This window comes from Carcharodon carcharias, chromosome 2, assembly GCF_017639515.1.
Source record: "Carcharodon carcharias isolate sCarCar2 chromosome 2, sCarCar2.pri, whole genome shotgun sequence".
NCBI lineage: Eukaryota > Metazoa > Chordata > Chondrichthyes > Lamniformes > Lamnidae > Carcharodon > Carcharodon carcharias.
Genome location: NC_054468.1, coordinates 93,088,702 through 93,111,137, shown reverse-complemented (window position 1 = coordinate 93,111,137; position 22,436 = coordinate 93,088,702). Strand labels below are relative to the sequence as shown.

The 22,436-nt window shown below is 41.4% G+C and overlaps 1 protein-coding gene across 4 annotated transcripts in view; it reads right to left on the bottom strand.

Annotated features, from left to right (window-relative positions):
- The window catches only part of wdr33 (WD repeat domain 33), a 119,803-nt gene that overhangs the window by 28,348 nt on the left and 69,019 nt on the right, over window positions 1–22,436 (bottom strand). For 2 of the 4 annotated variants that reach the window (XM_041213358.1, XM_041213370.1), the window contains exons 8-14: window positions 14,440–14,566; window positions 12,802–12,956; window positions 9,887–9,965; window positions 9,442–9,552; window positions 6,120–6,217; window positions 5,597–5,683; window positions 4,877–5,016 (exon numbers count right to left, since the gene is read on the bottom strand). In XM_041213358.1, coding sequence (XP_041069292.1) covers window positions 4,877–5,016; window positions 5,597–5,683; window positions 6,120–6,217; window positions 9,442–9,552; window positions 9,887–9,965; window positions 12,802–12,956; window positions 14,440–14,566 — 797 coding nt within the window. Of the gene's footprint in view, window positions 1–4,876; window positions 5,017–5,596; window positions 5,684–6,119; window positions 6,218–9,441; window positions 9,553–9,886; window positions 9,966–12,801; window positions 13,000–14,439; window positions 14,567–22,436 lie in introns of those variants that run through there. The other 2 variants (XM_041213366.1, XR_005946082.1) reach the window with 2 other exon arrangements.

The following is a 22,436-nucleotide window of genomic DNA, read 5'->3' as shown; positions in this document are numbered from 1 at the left end:
AATCCCATCAGCTTCCCATGTCTCTGTCACTTCTCAACAGCTCACTTCACTGAAAGATGTTTACAGTGGATGAAGTTTTGTTTGCTGTTGTACAGAAGAGTGGTAACTTGCTTTCTGTAAGGCAGTTATGTGTTCTGTAGTTGGTGTAAATCAGTTGTCTAATATATGTGTATCATGGAAGTTATGCTGGGGAGGGGAGATGGTAGCATAGTGGTAATGTCACTGGACCAGTAATCCAGAAGGCCTGGGGACTTGTGTTCAAATCCCACAATGGCAGCTGGTGGAATTTAAATTCAATTGCTGGTAAAGCTAGTCTCAGTAATGATGACCATGAAACTATCATCGATTGTTGTAAAAACCTACCCGGTTCACTAATGTCCTTTAAGGAGGGAAATCTGGTCGACATCTGACTCCAGACCAACAGCAATGTGGTTGACTCTTAACTGCCTCTGAAATGGCCCAGCAAGCCACTCAGTTCAAGGGATATTAGGGATGGGCAACAAATGCTGGCCTTGCCAGCAATGCCTACATCCCATAAAAGAATAAAGAGAAAAAAAGTTATCTTACCCAGTATACCCTCCCTCTCCCATAATTAGTAATCAGAAATAGGGGCAGTGTCCATTCCCTTTTCCAAGCAGCATAATGAAAGGCAACGGAATACTCAACTACAGGAGGCCCAGTACACCTTCTCTCTCCCAGTAATCAGGAATAAGGTTCGGTAAACAGTGGCAGTTTCCATTCTCTTTGCCAAGCAGCAGGAGTCTACATAATGAAAGGCAATGGGCTACTCTCTACAGGAGACCTACTTCTGATGAAAGATCATCAACATCAAATATTAATACTGTTTCTTTCTTCACAGAACCTTCTACTTCAATGTGCATCACACAACATATTAAGGATTTCCGGCATTCAAAGCAGATCAATCTTACAGTGCCAAAAACACAATTATCTGGAAAAACTCAGCAGGTCTGGCAGCATCGGCGGAGAAAAGCAAAGTTGACATTTCAAGTCCTCATGACCCTTCAACAGAACTGAGTAAAATTAGGAGAGGGGTGAAATATAAGCTGGTTTAAGGTGGGGGGGTGGGGGGCAAAGAAGTTGGGGGGGTGGTTGTAGGGACAAGCAAGCAGTGATAGGAGCAGATAATCAAAAGATGTCACAGACAAAAGAACAAAGAGGTGTTGAAGGTGGTATTATCAGATATTATCTGAGAGAATGTGCTAATTAAGAATGGATGGTAGGGCACACAAGGTACAGCTCCAGTGGGGGTGGGGTGAAATGAGACTAACAGGGCATAAAAGATAGAGATTTAAAAATAATGGAAATAGGTGGGAAAAGAAAAATCTATTTAAATTATTGGAAAAAACAAAAGGGAGGGGGAAGAAACGGAAAGGGGGTGGGGATGGAGGAGGGAGTTCAAGATCTAAAGTTGTTGAATTCAATATTCAGTTCGGAAGGCTGTAAAGTGCCTAGTCGGAAGATGAGATACTGTTCCTCCAGTTTGCGTTGAGCTTCATTGGAACAATGCAGCAAGCCAAGGACAGACATGTGGGCAAGAGAGCAGGGTGGAGTGTTAAAATGGCAAGCGACAGGGAGGTTTGGGTCATTCTTGCAGCTTTGAAAAAGGGTACGGCGGTGCTGCTGGAGGGAGAGATCAAGTGTGTTCATATGGCGGGGCATGGCACTGAGTGTGGATCTCAGAATGCGACGGGAACAGCAGTCTGAGAAACGTTTTATGTCCCGGAGATACCTGCCATCCCTCATGTTTTGAACCCACCCAGGATTACAGGTATCTCCGGGAAATAAAATGTTTCTCAGACTGCTGTTCTCGTCGTATTCTGAGATCCATACTCAGTGCCAAGCGCCGCCATATGAACACACTTGATCTCTCCCTCCAGCAGCACCGCCGCACCCTTTTTCAAAGCTGCGCGTGCCCCCAGTTTCATTTTATTCTTCGTCTCATCCGACGCCTCAACAAGAAACTTTTTCTTTCTCTCAAGTGCTAAGGAACGCAAACTCCAACAACTCATCGACACCAACACCCATCTAAGACACTCCACCCCTGCCTGTCCCTCTGTCCCCACCCCATCTTCCAATCCCAGCCCCCGCCATGTATTCACCATACTCCCTGACCTTCCCCTCTCCGACACTGAACGTTCAGTGCTCAGCAAAGGACTTCGTTTTATACCCTTACGCCCTCATCTCAATGAATTTCGGGCTCGGCACGATGCTGAACTCTTCTTCCACCGCCTTCGTCTCCGTGCTCACTTCTTTGGGCAGGAGTCCTCTCCCCATTCAACGGATCCTTTTACCCACCTCCAATATTCTCCCTCCACCTGGACAACCCCCCGCTCTGGATTCTTACCTTCTCTTGATCCTTTCATTGAGAACTGTCAGCGTGACATTGGTCGTCTCAATTTCTCTGCTCCTCTCACCCATTCTAACCTGTCTCTCTCTGAACTTACTGCACTCCGTTCTCTCAGGTCCAACCCTAACATTGTCATCAAACCCGCTGACAAGGGTGGTGCTGTTGTTGTCTGGCGCACTGACCTCTACCTCGCGGAGGCTGAGCGTCAACTCGCAGACACTTCCTCCTACCTCTCCCTGGACCATGACCCCACCACTGAACATCAAGCCATTGTTTCCAGGACTGTCACTGACCTCATCTCCTCTGGAGATCTGCCTCCCAAAGCTTCTAACCTGATATTCGCCCAACCTCGGATGGCCCGCTTCTACCTCCTAACAAAATCCACAAACAGAACTGTCCTGGTAGACCGATTGTGTCAGCCTGATCCTGCCCCACGGAACACATTTCTCGTTATCTTGACTCCCTTCTCTCTCCCCTTGTCCAGTCCCTTCCCACCTACATCCGTGATTCCTCTGATACCTTACATCACATCAACAATTTCCACTTCCCTGGCCCCAACCACTTCCTCTTCACCATGGATGTCCAATCGCTCTACACCTCCATCCTCCACCAGGATGGTCTGAGGGCCCTTAGCTTCTTCCTCGAACAGAGGCCCAGACAATCCCCATCCACCACTACTCTCCTCCGTCTGGCTGAACTTGTTCTCACACTGATCAATTTCTCCTTCAACTCCTCTTACTTCCTCCAAATAAAAGGTGTGGCTATGGGTACCCGCATGGGCCCCAGCTATGCCTGTCTCTTTATGGGGTATGTGGAACATTCCTTGTTCCAGTCCTACTCTGGCCCCCTTCCACAACTCTTTCTTCGGTACATCGATGATTACTTTGGTGCTGCTTCATGCTCTTGTCGGGACCTGGAAAAATTTATTAATTTTGCTTCCAATCTCCACCCCTCCGTCATTTTCACATGGTCCATCTCTGACACTTCCCTTCCCTTCCTTGACCTCTCTGTCTCAATTTCTGGTGATAGACTGTCTACCAATATCCATTACAAGCCTACCGACTCCCACAGCTACCTCGACTACAGCTCCTCACACCCCGCTCCATCCCATTCTCTCAGTTCCTTCGCCTCCGTCGCATCTGTTCTGATGATGCTACCTTCCAAAACAGTTCCTCTGACATGTCCTCCTTCTTCCTTGACCGAGGTTTTCCACCCACGGTCGTTGACAGGGCCCTCAACCGTGTCCAGCCCATCTCCCGTGCATCCGCCCTCACGCCTTCTCCTCCCTCCCAGAAACATGATAGGGTCCCCCTTATCCTCACTTATCACCCCACCAGCCTCTGCATTCAAAGGATCATCCTCCGCCATTTCCACCAACTCCAGCATGATGCCACCACTAAACACATCTTCCCTTCAGCCCCCCTGGCGGCATTCCGCAGGGATCGTTCCCTCCGGGACACCCTGGTCTACTCCTCCATCACCCCCTACTCCTCAACCCCCACCTACAGCACTTCCCGATGCCCACGCAAAAGATGCAACACCTGCCCCTTCACTTCCTCTCTCCTCACCGTCCAAAGGCCCAAACACTCCTTTCAAGTGAAGCAGCATTTCACTTGCATTTCCCCCAACTTAGTCTACTGCATTCGTTGCTCCCAAATGCGGTCTTCTCTACATTGGAGAGACCAAACATAAACTGGGCGATCGCTTTGCAGAACACCTGCGGTCTGTCCGCAAGAATGACCCAAACCTCCCTGTCGCTTGCCATTTTAATACTCCACCCTGCTCTCTTGCCCACATGTCTGTCCTTGGCTTGCTGCATTGTTCCAATGAAGCTCAACGCAAACTGGAGGAACAGTACCTCATCTTCCGACTAGGCACTTTACAGCCTTCTAGACTGAATATTGAATTCAACAACTTTAGATCTTGAATTCCCTCCTCCATCCCCACCCCCTTTCCATTTCTTCCCCCTCCCGTTTGTTTTTTCCAATAATTTATATAGATTTTTCTTTTCCCACCTATTTCCATTATTTTTAAATCTATACCTCTTATGCCCTGTTGGTCTCATTTCACCCCACCCCCACTAAAGCTGTACCTTGTGTGTCCTGCCATCCATTCTTAATTAGCATATTCTCTTAGATAATATCACCACCTACAACGTCGCTTTGTTCTTTTGACTGTGACATCTTTTGATTATCTGCTCCTATCACTGCTTGCTTGTCCCTACAACCACCCCCCGCAACTTCTCTTCCCCCACCATCGCACCACCCTCACCCCCACCCCCCCCAACCTTAAACCAGCTTATATTTCACCCCTCTCCTAATTTTACTCAGTTCTGTTGAAGGGTCATGAGGACTCGAAACGTCAACTTTGCTCTTCTCCGCCAGAGCTGCTGAGTTTTTCCAGGTAATTCTGTTTTTGTTTTAGATTTCCAGCATCCGCAGTTTTTTATTTTTATTTTAATCTTACAATAGCATCAGACAGGAGTAAATCATACCAGGTCTAACTGACCTGTTGAAACTGCACAGGAATTGGCTTTGCGTAGGGAACTTTCTTCTGTATGACTTTCTTCTGATCCTTTAACATCATCTCATCCATGCCCCAGTCCAATCCTGGGATCGCCATCTCCACCTCATTCACCTCTTCTCTGTCTGTAAAAAATCATGCTTTAGAAGGTTATGAAACTAAGCAGCAGATTTTTGAAATATTTTTAGTGTGACTCATTTTAACAGATCAAAAAATCGTAAGTGCAGCCAAAGCCTTTTTAAATAAAAGAATTGCTGGTATGCTGACCCTTAGCAACACCCAATAAATGATTGTTTTTAACTTTAGCAAACAATATAATTATTCATCTTTTTATGGTGCTCTGCTAGATAAACAATGGGACTTCTTTGGTGAGTTTTATTAGGTTTTACTAATGCAGCAAATATTTATCTTTTTCCCCATACCTTGCCAATTTATTTTCCTCTGCTCTCCTTAAGGGACTAACTGAGATCCTCCCCATTAGAACTGGCTTTTGAATAACTCACCCAAAAGACAATTCTTTGTGTGTGAATTGAGGCACTCGGTGCCAGCAACTATTCAACTATGTACAGCCAACTTTAGTGACAAATTTAACAGAATAACTGCATGGCTGTCCAGATGGCTCAGTTGGTTAAAACGCTCAGAGATTCATGTAGAGCAGGTTCAAACTCCTTTTTGACAATATTAAATTCTTTGTGATCTACTTACTGGCCTGTTCAAGCTCCAAGGCCTGTTTTAGTTGCTCTGGAATGCCCATCCCAGGAATACTCGATAGACTGTTCGGTTCAATGTCATCTGTGGAATTCCAAATATAAATAAAAGTTCAGGGTGTGTACAGGGAGTTCCATCTATATGAAATATTGTGCTTAAATGTTTATTTCCTTTCACAGGAAGCGTGAGGCAGTAAACAGCTTCTGTGCTGGTCAAATGCCAGGTCACTGGCTGAGTGACTCACATTCTCATCACACATAGAACTATTTATTAAGAAAAATATTTCTGACACATTATTGTAGATTATACTATGCATTAACTAGATTTGAAATCTCATTACAGTCTATAATCAAGTGGTATGATATTCTGTACACTGTATAATGCTTTCTGCTAGTATATACATCTTAGCAGAGGGTTATTTAATTTACTGCAATGAACAGTATAGTCTGGTCTCTCCCACTATTTAAGACATTGTAAAATAGCATATGACATATTCAGATGCTTCTTATTCTATTCTTACCATACTCTCCAACTGCTTCATCCGACATCCCTGGAAGCAGGTTGAGATTGTAGCGATCCCTCATTTTATCGCCAGGTCTGTTTCTTGTCCAGAATTTGCTGCCAATGACAGGTTGCATGTAATTTAACATACTGCTAGATTAGCTTTTATAGTATTAAGAACACTTAATGAGGTCATGGCAATTGTCATTCTTTGAACATGGATTGACCTCCACATTCAATAGTTGGCCAAACTAGGACAGAACAACAATGGACAGCCCCTTTAACAGTAGGCACTGATACAGTTCTTCGTCTTATTCTACACCAGCTCCTATGCTCTCCTAAACTTTAATCCCTAATGGCTTCCAGGATTGAAATCTGTTCACCTAAATGTGATATTTGAACAAATGAGGGACAAATGCACAATGGAATTAAACAGCTGGTAGACATATGTTGAGGCAGATCTTGTGGCACAGTGGGTAACATTCTGCCTCTGAGCCAGAAGCTCCAGGTTCAAATCCCGCTCCAGGACTTGATGGCCACAGAAGGTGCGTTCATAACGTAGCCAAGCAGGTTGATTAACAGCCTGTAAATCCTTCCATTATGCCTGTGTCAGGCTAAGAGTGGGAGAGTCTCCTTGTCAGCTATGCCTGATGTGGAGGGGCACCCCGAAGCTATAGGCTCTGGCGACAGGCTAGTGATCTGTTCCAGGAAAAACTAGTTATGGAAACAGATGTGGGCAGATGCTTTGTCTGCCTCATGCACTACTAGCTGTGGGAAGAGAAAAGAAGGAAGATGATGTTGTCAGAACATAAGAAATAGTAGGCCATTCAAACCTTCCAGACCACTCCGCCATTTAATAAGATCATGGCTGATCTGATTGTAATCTCAAACCCACATTCCCCCGATAATTTTCATCCCCTCGTTAATCAAAAATCTATCTCGTTCTCCCTTAAAAGCTTTTCAAAGGCTTTGCTTCCACTGCCTTTTAAGGAAGGCAGTTCCAAAAACTCACAATCCTCAGAGAAAAAATTCTCATCTCTGTCTTAAATGAGCGACCCCTTACTTTTAAACCGTGACCCCTAATTCTAGATTCTCCCACAAAAGGAAACATCCTCTTCACATCCACCTAGTCAAGACCCCTCAGGATCTTAAAGGTTTCAATCAAGTCGCCTCTTACTCTTCTAAATTCCAGTGGATACAAGGCTAACCTGCACAACCTTTTCTCATAAGACAACAAGTCCATTCCTGGTTTTAGTTTAATAAACCTTCTCTGAACTGCTTCCAGCACATTTACATCTTTCTTTAAATAAGGAGGCCAGTACTGTGCACGATACTCCAGATATGGTCTCACAAGCACCCTGTACAACTGAAGCATAGCCTCTCTACTTTTGTAATCAATTCCCCTCACAATAATCTTTACTCCTATACTTAAATTCTCTTGTAATAAAGGCCAACATACCATTTGCCTTCTTAATTGCTAGCTGTACCTACATGTTAGCTTTCAGTGACTCATGAACAAGGACACTCTTTGAGATTCAACACTTCCCAGCCTCTCACCATTTAAGAATTATGCTACTTTCCTACTAAAGTGGATAACCTCACATTTCTACACATTGTATTCCATCTACCAAATCTCTGCCCACTCACAGCTTCTTCGAATCCCTCTAAAGTGTCTTTGTATGCTCCTCACAACTCACACTTCCATTTGGCTTTGTGTCATCTGCAAACTTGGAAATATTACATTTAATCCCCACATCCAAATCATTGATATAGATTGTAAATATCTGGGGCGCAAGCATTGGCTTGCGGTACCCCATTAGTCACGGCCTGCCAACCTGAAAATGATCCATTAATTCTTACTGTTTTCTGCCCGTCGACCAGTTTTCAATCCATGCCAGTATACTTCCCCTTGTGACTAAAATATAATTATTTTCATAATATTTTCCTGGTTTATTGTGAAATAGGTCTATGGGGATAAGTACTGGTGGTTCTGTCTATGTAATTCAATTACATTTGGAGTCAAGTAGACTGTAAGCTTGAAATCATCAAAAGAAGCTAGCTGTAGAAATGTGCTTCACATGCTAATGAGTAAACATGGATGCTGGTTTAGCATGTAAGGTGTGAAGGGAATTCGCATTTTTAGATAAATGAAAGAGTTGTTGAGTTTCATAGGGATGTTAGTCTATTTACAACTAGCCAGGTAAGCAAGGCTAAGGAGCGTATTTATTTTTCCCCAAAGGTTACTGACAATATTGGCAACATGAAAGTTTTGAGATTATGAGGAAGATATAGTTTCAAAGACATATGGAACAATAAAGTTTACATATTAAAGAGAGGGAAACACATATAAAGGAGAATGAAAGGCTACGTGAGAGAAGGCCATGTAAGATCTAACAGCAGTGTATAAAACAGCCTTCAAGAAGGCTCCAGTCATTTGTGCCTAAGTCTGCTATGTAAAGTAACTGAAGTTGGAGACACCCATTTGGAATTCCATGATCAAGTGGGTATTGTGTTAACTTGCTAATTTTGTTTTAAATCTAAAATCTATTTTGGACTGTTGCCTTAAAAGGGGTGTATAACTGGGAGTCGGGTTAATTAGAAATTTTAGGATTTGTTATGGTAGTAAGTAATTGTAGTCTTATGTATGTGCTTGAAATCTTTTATTTTGCTAATAAGTATTTTAATTTGATTTTTTAAATCTCTAAAGGTCTTGATGTATTCATTACTTCTGAATTCAGTACACACATCTCTTAATAAATAAAAATTGTAAGACTATTGTGATAGCACGACCAAGTTTCCCTTGTGGATTTGGTCTGGCACACGTCATCTGCCACGTCATAACACCCCTAATCCCATGTGCTCTAATTTTGTTTACTAACCTCTGTGGGACCTTATCAAAAGTTTTCACATCCACTGGTTCTCCCTTATCTATCCTGCTAGTTACATTCTCAAAAGAACTTAAGCAGGTTATGTTAAACATGATTACCCTTTCATAAATTCATGTTGGCTCTGCCCAATCCTACCACTATTTTCTAAGTGTACTGTTATCACATCCTTTATTATAGATTCCAGCTACTGCAAATATGCTGACTGTACAGAATCACAGCAGCAACCATGGTAAAAATTGCTTGATAAAAACCTAAGGAAAAGGAATTAAATTCACCCTTTTTTTTATTTTGGTAATCACAGAAAGCTCCTATGGGTTTCAATGGTAGGGGAAGTTGTCCATCAGGAACGCAGCTTCAGATCTGAAGGCATGGCACAGTACTGCTCTACAAGTTTCATTCTGTTTCTTAAATATTTTTTAAAATTCTCTCTCCCTTCGTCAATTAAGGTCATACCTGGTGTGGTCATTGGATCCTGAACAAAGTATGTGCCCAAGGGGGTGCCAGGCCAGGCTCCAGATCATTCCTTCATGAGCCATTTCCATTCCTCCAACCTCCTTCTCCACACTGCAATCAGATACACCCATAAACAGAGTTTGGCCAGACTTGTTTAAAATACAATAGCAGAGCATGGGCTAGATCAGCAAACATTACGAAAGAAAATACTGGTCTCATCAAGGTTTTCATCAAGTCTGGCACACAATGTGGACTGTTGCAGCCAAAGTTGTGTATCTTAGCTGACAAGTGGTTACAGTATATTCAGACCCGCCTAGGAAAGCTATACATGGGCCTCATCTCCCACTGAGAAAAGTCAAAAGGACAGGAAAATAATCAAAACACATTTGTTTGGAATGTTATTTGTTACATGCCCTGTACACACACATTTCCAGATTTTACTCACCCCACGTGCCAGAACAGCAAAGAGCCATCAGATCCCCCACTAGCAAACAGCCCTTCATGCACTGGATGCCAAGCCACAGCTGTGAACAGAGAGAAGTACAAGTTAAAGAAAGGACACAGATTTAAATCATTTTACACTGAGATGCAGCTGTTCTACGTCACAAGCTTAACCTAACTGCAACAATTCAGGGGATTTTTACTTAACTTTCCAATTTACAAAGATAAGATAAAATGTGATTTAAAAATTGGCTTTAAATAGCTCAATCTTTAAGAGAGATCTTTGTCTACTGTATAAAACTGAGCAGACCCATCTTCACTTTGGATGAGAAACAGCTGGTGCCAATGCCATTTATCAAATTAACTGGGCCAAATTTTGCTTTCCAGTATGGCAGTTTCTCTTTATATGTGGGCACGCAGGTTGAGATAGACAAATTTGTAATTCCTAGTGATATGCTTCTTGTGGATAGATAATAATTGTCCCAACATTAATACTTTTGATGCGAAAGGTCCATTTTGACATGAAATCAGTGTCTTAACTGCTTGACTTTAATTAATGGCTGCTCATGAGGTCAAACAGTGTGGCATCAATAAAGGAAATCATTTCTCCAAATATGTCATCAGGTCGGGGAGAGAAATATGCTCTAAAGGGAACAATTTAATTTCTTGTTGTTTGATTCTATCTTTAGTGTGTTCTTCAATATCTGTATTAATAACTTGGTGTGTCTTTCTGCTTCCTGTGTTGTCATTGTAAGCTTTAGGTTGAACATAATCAGATGTTACTTACCATCTTTCAGAGTGAACAGAACACTGTGGGAATTCCACAAGATTTCTGACATAGTGTAGTATGGCTAAGGGCTGCTTATAAGCTGCATGGGGCCCTATCCCGCTCATGGCATGTATAAGGTTGCAGGTTCCAATTCATTGGAGGCTTTGCCTCTCTATGCAAATTACCACTCTGCCATGAGCACAAGTTTCAAGCATTGACAGAAAGCTCAAATGGTAGCATTCACTTCCAGAGATATTGGAACAAGGCTCACATGAATTGTAGTTATTTATTTTGAATTATTGTTAAGATAATCAGGATTCTATAGACCTATTTTTAGACTTTGCATATTGTCATGAACCATCAGATAATTCAATAATTCTTCTTGAAAATATGCCAGTTACTCCATAAGACAGCATTAGAGGCACAATGGCAGCCCTTGTGCTGTCTTAGGGCTCTACTGGAAGCCCCATAAATTCCTTGCGTGCTGTATTGGCAATGTCCTACTGATTGCATTGGCACTAACCAATGCTTGTGCAGTCACTAAGGAAAATTCTGACTGTGCATTCGTTAAGGTTCTGCACTGATAGACATTTACATTTGGGATTTTTATTCATGTTCGTAGGTACCATTGCAATATCAGAATCCTGAAGTTCCAATGTGCCACAACATGAACTAGAAGCTATTGCCCTTGTGGACTTTGAAGCATTCTGTTTAAGATTTTTACAACTGCATGGCGTTTAGCTCAGCTGCTGCTGTTATTTTGGACCACTGCAACAAGTGGTCCATTGTGTATGTAACTTTTGGTGGAGCTTGAGGTCTCTTTTTTAAAAAACATTAAGGGAAAACTATTTCCTTCCATCAAAATTGAAACTCAGTCAGCAATACAACTGAGCTTGCCACAAACTACATACTTATGGAAGTAATAGGTTCCTGATGGGCAATACAGATATTTATATTGAGGATTAGAGGGATGGGTGCACAACAAGATGCCATTCCCCAAAACCAAGGTTCATTCAGCCAAGACACAATGGTTCAACCAACCAAATTAAACCACAAAAACAAGAAAATGTGCTCCAGAACCACAAATCAATGTCATGGATTCTGTAAAGTTGTAAAATCCAAAGTAAAAATAATAGTTCAACCTAAATGGTCACAAATTCAATAAAAACTTTGAAAAATATACAGCTTTAACTCAAAATGAAGCAATGCAGTTGTTAGGAACTTATACTAGTTTTGAGTATGAAAATCTGTAGATGGGTCAACAGAAGCGAAATGTTTCTTTAAAAAGGATTATATATGGGGGGAATAAGGTTTACCAATGGTGGGATGAGGAATAAGGTATATTTATGGAACAGCAATAAGGTTATTATAGGGGGCAGGAATAAGTTTTATATGTATGGGCACAGAATAAGATTTATATAAAGGAGTGTGAGAATAAGTATTTTGGAATATGATTTAAATATAGGGGTGGGAATTAGATCTATATCTAGGAGGTGGGGATAAAGTTTATATAGGGGGCTGGGATTAGGGTTTATAAACAAGGGTTGGAGAATAAGGTTTACATAAAGGGGGCGGGAACAGGGTTTATACATAGGGTGGGGATAAGGCTTAAATTAAGGACAGAAATAAGGTTTATACAGAGGTGTGAGGTATTAGGTTTATATGGGGGGAGGTATAGTTTATAAACTGTTTATACATACAAACATAGAATAAGGTTGATAGATGTGACAAATAGAAGGTGGGGAGGCAACAGTGAGACCTTTGTTCCCTATTCCAGCACATAACCAACCCATCTTTCACTTATAGGCTTCACTCATCTTGTGATCTGGGGAATAGAAAGGAATTGCACGTAATATGGCTTATGCACAGCTCCAAAAACTCCAAAAGGGACAAGATTTCTCCCCTTTGGATAACAGTTTATCAATTTGGATATGGAAGTTGAACACATAAGAATGATGCTCTGCCACCTTATAATGCAGGGGCTTAGTTCGGGTAGGTCTTATATCTCAACCTCACACTATTTCTGTACATTTGTTGGTTCCATGATGCTGCTTGGCAGGATATTAGCAAATGTCAAGTTAGGATTTCTGCCTGGCTGCAGACTCTTCATTTACTGCCCTGAGATGTTGGTGAAGACAAAGATTACTGACCTGTAGCCTCTTTTTTGTGGCCTCTGAAGACTTGCAGCTCTTCCTTCAAATTACGGATGTCGAACATTTTGCAGAGGTGATCACGCGATGCTGTGAGAAGCCAGTTCCCATTCTGATTCCATTTAACTTCCATCACTGTGTTTTTGTGGGCATGACTGGGGAGAGGTGTCACAATCACCAGGGTATGAATTACTGAAACTTAACACAGATTTAACATTGCAAAGTACACTGAATTTAAACATCATGCCAAATTATTGGCAAGGCAATTCAAAATTTAAGATTTTTCATTGCTGTAACTTCCTCTCTTAAAAAGGAAGGATATATTTACAGCACAACAGGAGGCCAATCCCCCCACTGTATCTGTGCTAGCTCTGTACTGGAACATTCCCAAAAGCCCTGTTTCTTTTAATGCTTCACATGCTTATCTAAATTCTTCCTTGATAGATATAATGGTCTCAGTTTCAGCCATTCCAAGCTCCTTACATAAGGAAATTTCTCCTAAGATCTCACCTCACTGAAAATTTTAAGTTGATGACTCCTTAACTGAGTCTGTGATTACAGGAAGTAGCCTTTCCCTACTCACACAATTGAATTCCCTTTGTAATTCAAAAAAAATTGAAAAAATTTCCTCTTGGCCTCTGCTGCTGCAGTAGATATAGCAGCAACATTTCAAGTCTCCCTCCGTAATTAAAGCTTCCCATCGCTGGGAGCCTGTGCCGTTTGATGTCCTTTATCCCAACATAATTAGATGCAGTTGCAGGACCCAGCTTCCTTATTCAGCACAACCCTATCCTCCCTGTGTGATGAAAAGTGTTCCCCATTCCCCCTCCACTAACACCATGTTTGCCAGGTTCCTCCGATTCAACATCAGGCTTTATGTTTTCTGCACTCCTGTTCTGCTACATACATCCCCTTCACCGGCCTTGGATCTAGTACTATCTGCAGAGGTTTGCCCTTTCTCCCAGGCACCATGCTGTCTACAGAACTTAACTTCCTCTATTCTGCCTTGGGTAGCATGAGGTTCCAGGGCTCCTGTCTCTCCTCTTGCATCAGGTGTTGTGCCCTATTGCCTCCACACTGTATGTTCCTCAGAGCTCCAGTTCACACCCCAGTCACTGTAGCTATCAAAACCACAGAGAAGGGATGCAGGGGAAGAGGGAGGGTACTGCTTTGGAACATTTTTATGAGGTTTCTCAAGGAAAAAAATCACAAGATGCTTATATAAGAATGACTATTACTAAACAGCAGTCTGAGCTGACAGATTTTCTTGAGTTCTTGCAATGCCCATCAGGGCCTAAATTATATAAATTGATTTGAAATTGGCTTTTTTTTGGATTGGAAATTTTAATAACTCTAGTTGACTCAGTAAAAAATAATCAATAAATAGGGCACTGGGCTGCAGACTCCATTGGAACCAACCTAAGTAGTATATAATACACCAGCAGAATTGGAAATTTTCTTAGTTTGGACTTCATTTTGCTAACTGAGATTCCAGAGCTTGATATTCCTGTTCAGCCTTGATAAAACCACTTCCATCCTGCTAACATGTTAATTAAGCTGATCCCATGTGTTGACTGGATCATAAACCATTCTGACATTATAATTGTTATTATCTACATTAGAACCATCATCACTTACAGTGTTGCAAGACTCTGACCCGTCTTAGGATCCCAGAATTTGATTGGCTGTTGGCTGTCTTTACTTCCTGACACAACCAATCCCTTGGTAGGATGCCAGTCTACACATTTCACATCAGCACCATGTCCTAGTGGGAGCACAAACACAACTGAACATTATTCAAAGCAAACTGCACTACACTCTTCCCATCATTAAACTGTGCTTTCAAACTCACTCATAAGCCCACATGCCCACTTGATCAGAAATTAGCCAATGCCCATGTGACTTGTCAACCTTTGAATGCACTTCAGTAACTTCCTTTAACCCCACCAATTAAACAATGGACAGTCCCTCTATGGAAGTAATGCACTCAGCAGCTAAGTCCCAGCACTCTGCAACCCATATCCACTTACTCAGCTCAGCAGGTAACTCTATTCATCCATCAGCAATGCAGACAAGTGCTTCACAGGCCGTGCAAACTCAACAACCCTACACCCCTAACTCAGCTAAACAAATAACTCTAACCCAACATTCACCAACACATACCACTTCACAAATGCTTGGCAACCAACATCACCAACACTATATACACCTTATCCCAGCTCAGAAGTTCATAATCTTACTTTATCACTCAACAGCAAACACACATTCTTTCATACACAACCCAACACTTGACACCCCTACTGCACAACAGGTGGGCGGAGAACTCGCTTCTGCAATTCTGGAAATGGTGTTCTTCGCTTTCTTTCCACTTAATCTAAGTGCACAGAGGCTAACTGTAATACCCCTACCACTGGTCCAATTGAGTTCACTACACTAATCACAGGCTCAGGATTTGTATGCTCAGTTACGAATTTCATTGAGAAACCAGAGTTCCCAAAGGCAATCTTGTGTGATAGTTATTTAAAGCAGGAAATAATGTCAATGTTCCATTTAATTAGATCACAAGGTGAGTGAAGTCTGTAAGTGAAAGATGGGTTGGTCATATGCTGGAGTAGGGAAACAAGGTATCACTGAACATGCCCCTTTTCACCATTAGCCCCTTTCTATTTGTCAAATACGCATCATCTCTCAGCGACATTATCTGTAAGCACGCAGCTTTACTTTTCTAGTTTCACCCTTGACTCCATGGCTGTTGCTTTGCTGCTCATGGTGCTGTGCCTTTTCAACATAAAGTGAATGAGCCAGTATTTCCTCCAATTAAGTCATGGCAAGATCACCAACTCTTATCAACTTGCAACAGAAACTCTGCAACCTCATGCAATATTCCATTTCCCTCATTGGCTATTTGCCTAAGCTTAAAACAACAGTGCATATGGATATCCTGCTCAATACCTGAACTGAGCTTCAAACCCTACACCGGTCCAGCAAAAGACCATCTTTTCCTATGTCCAATATATCAAGTGCTTCCAACCCTCTCTCTGTTTCCAACACCATCCTACCTGATCTCCCAAGCTCCAGCATAAATCAACTTCAACTCAAGCAGAAGAATTCTAGCAGTTAACATCTAATCCTACTCATCAGTCCTTGACAAGCTCCACTGGCTCTCAGTCCTCCAGCATGTTGAACTCAAAACCTTTATGCTCATTTGCATGGTCTTACTGCACCCCACCTCTTCAACCTTCTCCAGCTTTTATTTTTGATTTTGCATCCTCTGCTCTTCCACACCCAGACTACTGTTTGTTCATTCACTCTCAATGCTTCACAATTGGTAGCAGAGCCTTCAGGCATCAAAGCCCTTCCTCTTGTGCATTTTTCCCCACCTTCAAAAGCCATCTCCTGACTTTCCTCTTCGGTCACATTCCCAGCCATCCTTCCTAACCACTTCCAGTTTCTTTCGATTTTCAGTCCATTCCCATTAAAGAAAGACTTGCATTTTTATATTGCCTTTCATAACGTCAGCATGCCGAAAGCCCTGGGCAGCCAATGAGTTACTTTTGACGTGTAGTCACTTTTATAATGTAGGAAACACACCAGCCAATTTGTGCAGAACAATTTTCTGTTTTACTGATGTTGGTTGAGCGTTAAATATTGGTCAGGACACTGGGGAGAACTCCCCTGTCTTCTTCAAATAGTGCCATGCAATTTCTTACATCTACTGCAGAGGGAAAATGGAACCATGGTTTAAAGCCTTTTCTGAAAAATGGCACTCCCTTAGTACTGCGCTGGAATGACAGCCTAGATTATGTCCTCAAGACCCTGATTTGGTCTTGAACCTACAACCATCTGATTCAGAGGCAATGGTGCTACCAACAGAGTCACAGCTATGAAGTTGTGAAGTGCGTTCAATGTTTGCAATGATAACTCTCAATTATTAGTACATGAGACAATTTTGAGTTTTTAATTTTTTTTGTCCTCTTTTCTTTACCTTCTAATCCAGTCTAAGATTGGATCATTCAATTAGCATGTATTTTTACCCTCCTGATGAAACACATGACCTACAAGACTTACAGGAAATTGGAGACAAATGAAGGACTTTTAAAGAAGGGGGTAGATTTGCAGGACAGATATTTATGGAATAAATTCCATGAATTGGTACATGACAACTGAAAGAACAGTCACTAACGGTGCTGCGGGAGAAGGGAATAAACCAATAGCTAAGGGATTGAAGATGTGTACAGGGATATAAGCTGAGATCGGTGCTTTGTAGAAAAGCAAAAGTTGACTTATCCTCAGTTCCTGTTTCAATCAGTTCTATTCTCTCCCCAGCTTAAACCTATCATATTTCTCAATAAAAACGTGCCTGGAGAAGTGGATGCAAGGGGTTAGTGAGGGGTTAATGAAACTGTGGTTTTACCGAAGACACAATATAACTGAGAGGGACTAGAGCTGCTAGACTTTGTGGAGGAGAGGAACAATTCCAAGATAATGATTCATTGAGGCCTTTTGTGTGGAAGCTGCTCATGTTAGATCATAAAGTTCCTTGCTTTAATTTTTTTTAAATAAAATGTAGAGTCAGTCTGATACTAAATCAATAGGGGTTTATTTTTAACAAAGTTTGAATGCAAGTTCGAGACTTTGAATTAGTGAAATTTTAGGTGACTAAAAACTACAGTTGGATAATGTTTCTGTGACGTAATTTGAAATAAGTGGAATAAAAGGCAGTATCAAACAGGTTTCACACACCACAAAATATAGAATACAAAGGATTTAACATGGTGAGTGTGCAAAACTCATGTTTTACCAGTAGGAACAAGAAGCAAGCTTATTCTCTACCCAGAAGGGTAAGGATTACCTGCTGTGAAAGTATAGAGGCATTTGTGGGAATTTAGTTTAGCATTTTTGCTTTTATTTTATAGTCACCTAACCATTCAGAAGAGCAGGACACTGCATTATGAACCTCTGCACAGCCCAGCACCATGTGGATGTGCCAGTAGCTATTGTGTTTCAAAGGAATGAAAATTAAAGGTTTCTTTTTCAAAAGACAATCAGCTTAACTGATTACCAGTTAGTACTGGTGAAACACAATGCACACAATGGAAGTGAATTCCCGCTCTTTCCCGCTCACACACAAGTGTAAGAAATTAAAACATTTACCTTTTCTAATAGTCAACACTTTGTTTAATTGAACTATTAACATAAGGAAAGACTCTCAGTTAAAGAAGACAGAACAAGTATGTAACTAATCATTTTTCTTCATTGTCCTTTTTAAAAACGAGTTGATAGCAAACTTTACCTCAAAGTGTCTGAAATTTGTTCTCCAGCTTCTCAAATATTTTTTTAAAAGGAAACTGAGCATAAACTGCCAGGAGCTTAAGAAAAATATTACATCAGTGCTACTGACTAACCAGTACTGATAATCCTGAAAAATTAGTTGCTATGTAACCCAAATTCAGTTTACAGCATTACACTCATGAGCAAAGATACCAAGTCCAAGGCCAAGATTTAGAGAGAGGCTAAAGTCAAGTAAAAGCTTTAAAGAAGACATTTAGACACAAAAGACTATTCAATAGTTACATTTAAATATGCTATTCTGAAATATGTAAATTTTGATTTAAAAATTTGATCTCCTGTTCTGGATAATACTAATTTTAGTTAGTGAGGAAAAAATGTCAACCAAGGTAGGGTTCTATCTGGGTAGAAAAGGTGTATATTGGTAACAAGTCATAAGCAAAATATGTATGTGCGTGTAGTGGGAGTTAGTGAGACACAGGCCGAAAGACGCAGAGCAGGTCACTGAACACATTCATAATTTTGCTGGGACCACAAAAATGGAAGGCATGTCCTGAAATAAAGCAGTAACAGGCACCTTTCCCTGATGACTTAATGAGTTTATCCACTGAGGAACTGAGCCATAGGCTAGGATTGGGGTTCCCAAACTGTGGTTCGTGAACTGCAGTCAGGTTGCAGGACGGGTAATTGGGGTCGCAAGCTCCAAGGCAGCAATGACATTTGTGGAGCAGAGATTCAGATTTGATAGCCTTGGGATTGACTGTGAGGTCCATTTTAATGTGCACAGTTTTGTTACCTGTGGGTGTGGCCTAATCAAATGAGCTCTGGGCCTAATCACTGACACCAACAGAGCTTGCAAAATGGTAGGTGTCTTAGCTATTTTTTTGTGCCCAAATGCCTACTGTTTGAACTCCCACCCTGCTCAACAACTCTTCCCTCTGCACCCCACCACCTACCCGACAATTTTAACTCTGGGGTCACACCAGGTGTCAAGCATCAAATCATTGGACTAGGAAGATCCCAGGGCCAATTCCCAGTCAGCACTGTTAGCTGTTCTTGGGACAGACGACAGAAATTCTGTACTGAAGCCAATGATACTTAGTAGAAGTGCATACCAATAGCCTCCACATTAATCCATTGCCTGCTGAATAATTTCTTGACACAAAAGAATGTGAGATATGGTAATACAGTGCTTATGGTACAGGGCTAGTAGCCCGGAGGTCATGACTTCAAATCAAACTATGGCAAGCTGTGAAATCTGCCAATTTTTCAGCTAGCCCCAGAGATATTGATGTGGATAACAAACTGGTTCGTCAATGTCCTTTAGGGAAAAGAACCATCGTTCACAGCTATATTGTATGCAGCTGGTTGACTTTTAATACCCTCTGAATTGGCCTGGCAAGCCACTCAAATGTAAAATGATCACTCGGCAATAAATGCAACCTTGTTAGCGTCACTCACACCCTGGGAACAAATTTAAAAAACATGTTGGTAAGATGCAAAAGGTTGCCAGATGGTGGTGAACTGCACCTTGGCACAGAACCAATACATACAGAAAAGAGGAAAACTGGCAACAAAACAGGAATATGTCATAAGAAGGTTTCAAAGCGATGAGATTTACAACAGTGTGCAACACGAACTGTCTGGTCTTCAAATGATGATTCTAGTCACCTCTCAGTTCAAAGGTAAGGAAGAAATGTGCTAAGAGCTATGGCTAAAGACAGGCTGCGTTACATTTTTACATCCAACCTATTAAGTATTGGATGTATGTCAGCTGAGTTAGGAGACTGCCCAAAACTTATAAAGACATGGAATTATTTTTCAATGAATGCTTGCGAATAAAGCCATCAGAATGGAAGGAAATTGCATTAGAGAAACCGGAATTAGTTATTCTCCTGGCGCCGTTTCGGAACTCCATAAGGGATACGCCAGTGTCAGAGCTTTACAGTACTCTTCTATTGGAGAAATCAAACTCTGCCAAGGATGTTCAATATACTACTTCTCAATGTACATCAGCAGGACCAATTTCCATTACACGAGAAGACACTAGTATACAGCAACTGATTAGACCAATTTTATTTTTAGCGGCACGGGGTTCCAGGGGTTTTCCTCACATTTTGGGGCTGCAATCCACAATTCCATTTGGTATACATTACAGCAATGCATCAGCACAGGTAAACTTGTCAAAACACAAGTACAAATAGAAAGGATATTACAGATTAATACCCTTCTATAAAATGGGGATGGACATATGGGATTTCTCTTTAAACACTTGGTGCCATAAATAGCCATCTTGGCCCAGCTGTCTTTCCTGCTCCTTCTATACGCTTAATGGCCTTGCTTAGAATCATACCAGAGGAAGCAACAGAGATGGAGTTAAACAATAGGCAGTTGGAACACAAAATAATCAGGAAGAGAGAAAGAATTCTAAATAGAAATGAACCACATTCAAATGGAGGAAGACCATATCTATGGTGGGTAATCTAACATTCTGTCAAACTCCCACTTAAATGAACTACACAGAAGTAAAACAAAATACTGGAGAAGAAAAATTCTCCGACTTCTCATTAAACCTTGTTCAGAGCATTGGCAAGGTGCAAGTCTTCAGATCAACTCAACAATGTTTGGTTAAAGCATAAGCCCTGTACATGTGGAGTGTTTTTGCAGATGATATTAACACAAATCATTTTGTTCTGTCACCAGCCTTGACTTTATCACTGCTACTAAGACTAAGGTCATCTCCTCCCAGAAACCATGCGCCTTGGGTGCCAGCTTCCATCTTGCCTCCTTGCACTTCCAGCTGCTCTTTCAGGCCAAGTTAGGTGATAAAGAGCCTTGGTTTCCTCCTCAAACACGAGCTGAGCTTCAGACAATACATCTAATCCATCCACATTGCTTTGCCTGCCTAAGTCTTTATCTTCCACACCACCAAAACCTTTATCCCCACCTTTTGTAACAATCCAACTTGACCTATCCCCAATTCCTTCCACCTCAACTCTACCTTAAATAAACTTTAACCCTCCAGAACTTGGTCTTATCCTAACCACACTGTGTTACTCCTGTCCTCAATGACAGCTACTGGCTTCTCCCTCCCAATGTGTGGACCTAAAAATCCATCTGTTCAAATCCCTCCACTGCTTCACACCCTCCACATGCACACAATTTATGTAATCTTACACAACTCTACGTCCCAATATGCACCTGCTACTCTTCCAATTCTGGTCTCGAATGGAATATACTGTTCCGTGAAAGGCACTATAAAAATTATTTCCTACAATATTGCTCCCAAAAAAAGTAATTGCCTTCCCTCTAAATAAAAAAACTGTGGCGCTGTGATCAACAAAATAAATGTTTCAATAGAAGAGGAATGCAAAATCAGATAAGCAGCACCGTGAAGTGTTAAGATAAATGAAATTTGAAGGCAACAATTACAGACGTTACCTCATAATTAACCTACCTAAATGCAAAACAAGACAATTAATCCTTGCAAGCTAAAGTGCATGGAGAATGGGTTAAAAAATACTGGTACAATGTTATGGGTGAAATGATATATTTCTGTGCTGTAACAGCCTTAGATTCGAAGAACCAGACTGCTGTTGAGCTTTAAAAAATGTCAGATATCAATCATGAAATGGGATGCCAATTGATTATAAATTGGCATTCAACACGGTATTGTAGCAGTGATGATTTAACTAGACTAGCAATCCAGATGCTTGGATTAATAATCTGGTGATACGAGTTCAAATCCCACCATGGCAAATAGTGAATTTGAATTTAGTTAATTAAATAAACCTGGAATTAAAAAGTTAGCGCTGGTAAAGATGGCCATGAAGCAGACAGATTGTTATAAAGCCCCAACTTGTTCATCAACACCCTCTAGAGAAGGAGACCTATGGTTCTGACCTGGTCTAGCCTACATGCTATGGGTCTGGAGTCAACAATGTGGTTGGCGCTTGACAGCTCTCTGAAATAGCCTAGCAGGCTACTCAGCTGTATCAAACCACTACAAAAAAAACTACAGAGGTTCAAAAACTTCTGGCCCCATCAGCAACAGCCACATCCTATTAAAGAATAAACAAAAGGGAAATTTCTCACCAGTGGCACATAGCTGGCAATATGATTCCCAGTGAGCTACAAGGAAAAGCCCTCAACTGTAAGTAAACTGGAATAGCTGGAATACCTCACTCTAATAGATTGCAGCCTTGCTGCTGACAATATAATAACCTTTCTACTCAGTATTATACCCTTTTAAGGTGATAGGTTTCAGCAGAAAGCCAAACCACTTTGCTGGAGGAAGATGCAGTAATATTGGTTGCTTAAGGCTGCCATGAGAGCCATGCTGTCAA